The 7,199-nt window shown below is 24.5% G+C and overlaps 1 protein-coding gene across 1 annotated transcript in view; it reads right to left on the reverse strand.

Annotated features, from left to right (window-relative positions):
* The window catches only part of LOC105626233 (ABC transporter G family member 20-like), an 11,683-nt gene extending 8,644 nt beyond the window's left edge, over nt 1-3,039 (reverse strand). Inside the window, exon 1 of the mRNA XM_012207538.1 lies at nt 2,903-3,039. Coding sequence (XP_012062928.1) covers nt 2,903-3,006 — 104 coding nt within the window. The 5' untranslated portion in view covers nt 3,007-3,039. The remainder of the gene's footprint in view (nt 1-2,902) is intronic.
* Between the last annotated feature and the right edge of the window lie 4,160 nt (nt 3,040-7,199).

Below are 7,199 nucleotides of genomic sequence, written 5' to 3' on the forward strand. Positions count from 1 at the left end.
AATATATTCTCTCTCTCTCTCTCTCTCTCTCTCTCTCTCTCTCTTTCTCTCTCTCTCTTTCCTCTACTTCTCTAATTAATTTTGGAAATTTTTTATTTTACGTTTTTATTTTTAGAAACTTTATTTGACATGTAACATTACAAAGATTATATAATGCACAGTGTACTATTACAAAGATTATTATGTAATGCACACAATTAATATTAAATAGAAATCTCAATGTTTTTGTTACAAAAAAAATTAATTTTTGATATTTAAAGAATTTATTATAAAAAGGATATTTTCAATAATTTTGAGATACTCTTATGTATATAAGTTAAAATATATAAAGAATTTTTACTAAACTTTATCTTATTAATGAATTAAATTTTTTTCAGAGGTAAAATTCAACAAAGTAATTTTGAAGTTAACATAATCGACGAATAGTCTTACACAAGAAAACTTAAAAAAAAAACAGAACATTTTGAGAAACTGCATGTAACAATGATTTCATAACAAAGAGCATCATATTATAATATATTCATATTTCCTAAACAAATTAGTTAATTTATTAATAAATTTATTTTATGAAGAATATTTGCATAGAATATTTGCATATGCATAGAAATTTATTAAAACATTAAATTATTAAACTGCATAAATTTAATCTTTATGAATAATTAAACGTGACACTTTTTGTGTAGATCAGAAATAACGTTCGAAATATGTTGCGGCGCGTGGTATTGCTGATGCAAGAATATGGCAGCAGCTATAAAAGATTGACTCATCAGAATTCAAACGCCTATGAAATTTTACCATATGTTATTATAGCCCAAGATCAGAACTCTATAAACCTTGATGATTTTGCATTGTCTTGGGTGATCTCTAATCTCGAATTTGTAATGGAAATGAAGAGATTAATTTCAAACAATGAGTTGTCTCTTGAATACACCAAAATTTTATTGTGGTTGATTAAATTGTTTGATTTAAAATGGCAGCAATTTTACGACGATCTCAATTATATCTCAAAATGGCGACTTTTGAATTTTAAAAGACAAGCAGAATTTTTTTTAGAAAATTTTGTTACAGGTAATCAACAACATGAGAAATCGAAGGATGATAAATATATTTCAGAAGACGAAAATAACAGTGAAAGCATTGAAAATGTTGAAAAAACAATCTTAATTAAACAAAATAAAAGCAATCTTATTGAAACTAAGACTAAAATGAATATAAATAAATTTCCAATGAATACATCAAATGACACATCTGAAATAAAACATCTGAAAAAAAACACAAATTATGAATCATCAGAAATTAAAACATGCCGAAGATGATACCAAGAATCTCACTATTATACCAATCAATCAAAAATTTACATTAAATACTCCTACCGATGTTAAGGACACTTCTATCATTAATGATACATTTTTTTCTGAAATAAAAACATTTCAAGATGAAGATCTCATCAAAAACAAAATTATCTCAAAATTAAAAGAATTCATAGATATTCGTGGTGAGTATATGAAACATCATAGAAAACAGTTTAATCAACTAACAAATATTTTTTCAATTTTTATCAAACAAGAACATTACAAGCACTTTGCAAGAGATTGATCAACGAAATGTTGGAACAGATGTTTCATCGCAGGGATCTTTGAAAAATATAATATACATCCGAAAAACTCCTTTTCGAAGAACTCTTCAAATTCTTACTCCTTTGAATAAAAACGAAAAACAGAAAAATAGACACCTATCAAAAAACATCTCTGATAAGCATCATTATTTTAATAAGAGGAAGGAGATAAAATCAGATGGCTCGGCGATAAACGAGATTCTAGAGTCAATGGATGAAGTCTTGCCAACGAATAAGTCTATAGAAATATTGCCAAAAGGATCAAACACATTTTCTCGGATATTCTAATTTTAATCAAGCATTATAATTGAATGCAAAGAGAATTTCATATATATTTGTTAGGCAACATGTTAATAACATGTAAGATTAGATCATTAATAGTTACAGATTATATTTTAATTAGATATTTAATTAGATATTTAATTACAGGTTAAATTTTAATTAGACATGTGATCAAGTTTTTTTAGCTTATTCATGCATTTAAATAAGAATTTTGCTTTGACTCGAAAATTATGAATATAGTCATTATGAATATATCATCAGTAAATAAAATATATTAAAAAGAATCAACCCAGACAATAACAAGTATCTGAAATCACGTTATAAGACGTTTTTTATCTAAAAGACTTAAAGATCTTATATCACAATTTTAGACTTTTGGGTTGTTTAGAAAGTTTATTTATTAATTGTTTAGTGTACTTTGAGATTTGTACATGATTTTTTAAATATTGCAGAATGCTAAATAGATATATCTCTGACACATTTTCATTTTTTTACAAAAACTTATTTTTAATAAATTTAATACATTTAGCCAGCGACTTGATAAGCGTTATGATAATATACAATGAAATACTTTTAGAAACTAAATACAAATTTGAGATAAAATTATAATGATTCTAATAGGTTCCAAAAGATTTTCTTATCTAAATATTCGTTAGAAAGTTATACAATTATTCTATCGTGTATTTTGCAAGCGGCGGCAATTTAAGCAATCGGTGAATGTACGCGGAAATGTGCGTGACGACAATTTCAGGCAATTTCCCATATATCGAAGGTGAAGAAATTAGTATCAGGTTGGGTAAAAGATATGCTGTGTATGTAGGTTTAAAAATAGCACGTGTAATCGCGAATTTCATTGCATCGTTTTCTTTCCTGCGGCATCTTTTTAATTATTTCTTTCAAAAAAATTTGAATTATTATTTTACAACTTATTTGTTTACAACTTTCGAAAATGAATAAAAAGAGAACTCATTTTTTTATATTGACACATAAAAAATGGTTACTTACATGGAACCTTTTGAAACGGTCATATTCAGACCGTCAAACACCAACTGTCCTTTCTCATAACGCTTTATAGCGTTTCTTACGATCACGGCTTCTTGTTGCACCATTTTGCAAAATGATGATGAGTGCTCGATCAGCGACTGAACTGTAATATGTTTTTCTGAGATGATTTAAAATTCTGAAAATTATCTTCCTGTTAAAATCAATAAAATATCGATAATTTCACATATCTTATTTTTTTATAATAGCCTTTTCTTTTACAGCGATTTTAAATAATGTTATTACAAAAAATAAAAGATATGAAATTATTAATTTTATTAATTTTAACAGGAAAACAATTTTCAAAATATTTCAATTTGATAGTATGTATGTGTGTACTTTATGATAACAATTTTTAACATTGACAGTTATATAAATTTAATTGCAGTTCACATACTTATTTCTGATAACTCAATTAAGATACAACATTAAAATTTGTTTTGTATAATTAGTTTGTATTAAAATATATTAGTGTAAAATATATTACTTTGCAAGTTCATAATTTTTTCTTCGCATAACCGTTTAATCGGTAATTACACTAATCTTTCAAATATTGTTGTTTGAAATATAAAATTTTAACATACTCATAAACTTAAAAATAAAAATAAACAATTCGTTCAAGGCTAATAAGAGTCAAGATTGATGAAGGTGAACTACTATCAGTACCCAACTGCAGTGGATTTTCAAACGGGAAGTCCATGAAGCTTTGAAATTTTACGAAAGGTTCAATGAAGATGAATTAAGAATTGTAACATTGCTGAAGAGGACTCCTCTCCAAAGAGAGTCGAAATGTTCATAAAGAAAATTACGCATTATGAAAGATGATTAATGGTATTATAATTTAATCTGGCATCTTCATCGGTCTCTTATTAACTTTGAACGGATTGTTTATTTTTATTGTTAGAATTAAAATTTTTTTCCATTTCCGTTTTATTTTTTCTCATAATTATGTTTTAAATTATGTTCTCACAATTGTTTTACAATTATGTGCGTTATTAAACTAAATTTCAAAACAATCTCATCTCATATAATATTATGGCGTTATTAGTATTTTCAAATATATTTAGTATTTAGATTTTAAATGTAAAAGTGCGTGCTGAGCCTTTATAATTTTTATTTCTTTTCTTGCGATCATAAGTAAGATAGTAAATAACTCTTATTCTGTAAATAAGATACTTCTTATTTAAAACTATCTTCGCCACGTATACATTTTTGTAATATTCATTAAGTTTATGGGGATCGTTAATATCCGAAGTGTTTTTAATAGATTAAATGGTTCAAAAAATATTTAAAAATTCATGTAGCTTTCTCAATTATTATAATAAAAGATTTATACATAATTTTACAAATCTATTTAAATATTTTACTTTTGCAAAAATATATGAATCGAATATATATGAATATATATAAATATATATGAATCGAAATGCGAATATGGTAGTGATATGTTTAAAAATTTATAATTTTCTAACAAATCAATAAAATTTAATTATTAAAAATAAAAATAAAGTTTAAATTTTTTTTAATGCTTCAATTCGTGACATGAAGTCTTACAATTTTGAAATTTATAAAAAAATACGCGTTCCAATGAAAAATTAACTTTAAAAAATTTATTTTTTATTCAAAATCTATAATCTAATATCCACAGCACAAAGTTTCAAATCTTCCCAAAGAGTTCACTTGAGCTGAGCTTTCGGGGAAGTTATAAAATTCGACAAAACGAACTCGAGAGTTCATATTGAGCTGTCAGGGAGTTTACAAAATTCGACTAAATAAACTCCAGTTAGGGAATTCATTTTGCTAAGCTCTCAGAGAACTTAAAAAGAGCTGCCTACGAATCAAAATAAAGCTTACAAAAATTTTATGAGCTTCTCATGCTATGTGGGTACGCATAAATAAAAAAATACATACGGAATAACATTAGAGAATGAAGAAATTGTACTCTTTTGCAGAGTAATTTGTCATTTTTATTTCATTTTTATTCTAAGATAATATTAAATAAAAATTTTTTCATTATATATATGTGTTTTACTTATAAAAATAAAGTTAAGAAACAAAACCCCAAAAAATTATTTTGCTTATTTGTACACTAGGCATCATTGATGCCTTCCTATTTGAAATTAATTTCCTCCGATCGTACACTTCATATCTGGATATTCATTCATCATGACTATCAGGTTCGCCAATGTTCGAAGCTGTATGTAATGCATGTATAATATCAAAAAGAAAATATTATTAGTATAATTTACATATTATGATACTGTTAATATGTATTAAAATATAATATCAAATTTAATTTCACAAATTGGTGAGAGATAGATCATAAGAAACTATTTGGAATAATAAATATTAAATAATTCATTTAATTTATTTTATTTAAAATACATATTTGCGTAATTCTAAATATGATCGATATTTTTACCTTATTTTCAATAAAGAAAACTAAATTCAATCGAAATTGATCAACAATAAATCTTATTTCAGGAGGAAATTTCAAATGAGAAGGCATCAATGACTAGTATATGACAAACACGCATTGTGTGTAAATGAAAATTATTTGTGCCTCTTAATTTTAAATATTCATTGTTCAGTGAAAAAATGACTTTCATGGTCATCTTCTCTCATCTGACAAGTTTTTTTAGGAGCAGATCAGTACATGTTTTCAAAATATTAGCATATAATCATATTAGCATTTTAAAATATCACCTAATAACGAATTCGACAAACTTATGCACACTGATACGAGAAAATAACCATTAGTTGAAATAGTGTCTCACGGATTTCATATGATTTCATCTGAAAAAATAATTTTTTTTACTACATAATTATGAAGTTATTTGATAAAATATATGATTTAATTTAATATTATGAATTTCTCGTGATTGTATGTATTGGATTGTCCGGAAAGTGTCGACTAACCTACATAATTTAATAAATATATAAGCATACTAAAATTTAAATCTTATGCGTTTTAATTTTCCTTCAAAATCGGCACGAACCCAATAATTATCGGATTATACATAGAGATTTCATATAAATTTTACAATAATTATTTTCGAGAACTCTATCCCATGATTGCATTAAGTTATCAATATAATTAATAAATTAAATATTAAAGCTTGATTGAGATAAATCAATATAATCAAATAATGCTTATTTGACTTTAATAGAATCAATACAGGATGACAATGTAAAGATTGATTTATTTAAATTAATCTTAATTATAATCACAGACATTTCGATTCTGTTTTGGATCTTTATCAATGCTCCATGTAAATTGTTAATTAACACAATTCAGTCATCTAAGAGTAGTAATGTAACAGTAATGTAACAGTGATGTCATCGTACTTCCTGATATACTATACAATAAATTTATCGAGTCATTATATAATAGACTAAAAAATGTTTTCTGACTTAAGCCCAGTTCCACAATTTACAGTTAACTTTTAATTGAGGTTCAACTTATTCATTCTTTCCAATTTTAGAATTGAAAAAAGAATTAAGTTGAACTTCGATTAAGAGTTAATCGTGAGTCGTGAAACTGGGCCTTACATGATCATTGAAACGTTATTAAGCTGTTTATGCGTCGAACATCAAGTTTCATCTGATAAAATAAGACAACAATACAAGTAACATATAACATATAGAATACATGAGCGTGTCATTTAAACATAATTATGTTATCATAAGCTTTGTCCAACAATTCCGTATCATTCTGTACATTTAAATCATTAATTTGTTGTTTGATAAAAATAGTTTATTAGATGAGTCTCTTATTCAGTATTTTTTCCTCATCTAAGACGTATAATGACATGTGAAAATAAAAAATATTGGAAAAAATTAAATTAATGATAAAATTATTTTAATTTAAATGACATGTGAAAATAAAAAAATATTGAAAAAAATTAAATTAATGATAAGATTGTTTTAATTAATAAATATTAATTTTATAGATTATTATAGAATATATTAAATTAATAAAAATAATTTATTTATAAATATATAAATTAAATATGAATGAAAATAAATATTAATGTTAACTAATAAAATATAAAAATATTTGTAATTATATATATTAAGTGTACATCTTTGCTTCCGCCGTTTTTTTTTCCGAAATTATATATATATAATTATATATATATATATATATATATAATTAAATTTATAATTATATATATATATATATATATATATATATATATATATATATATATACTACTACTACTATATATATATATACTACTACGTACTAACTACTATA

The sequence above is a fragment of the Atta cephalotes genome (genome assembly GCF_000143395.1).
Source record: "Atta cephalotes unplaced genomic scaffold scaffold00005, whole genome shotgun sequence".
NCBI classification, from domain to species: domain Eukaryota; kingdom Metazoa; phylum Arthropoda; class Insecta; order Hymenoptera; family Formicidae; genus Atta; species Atta cephalotes.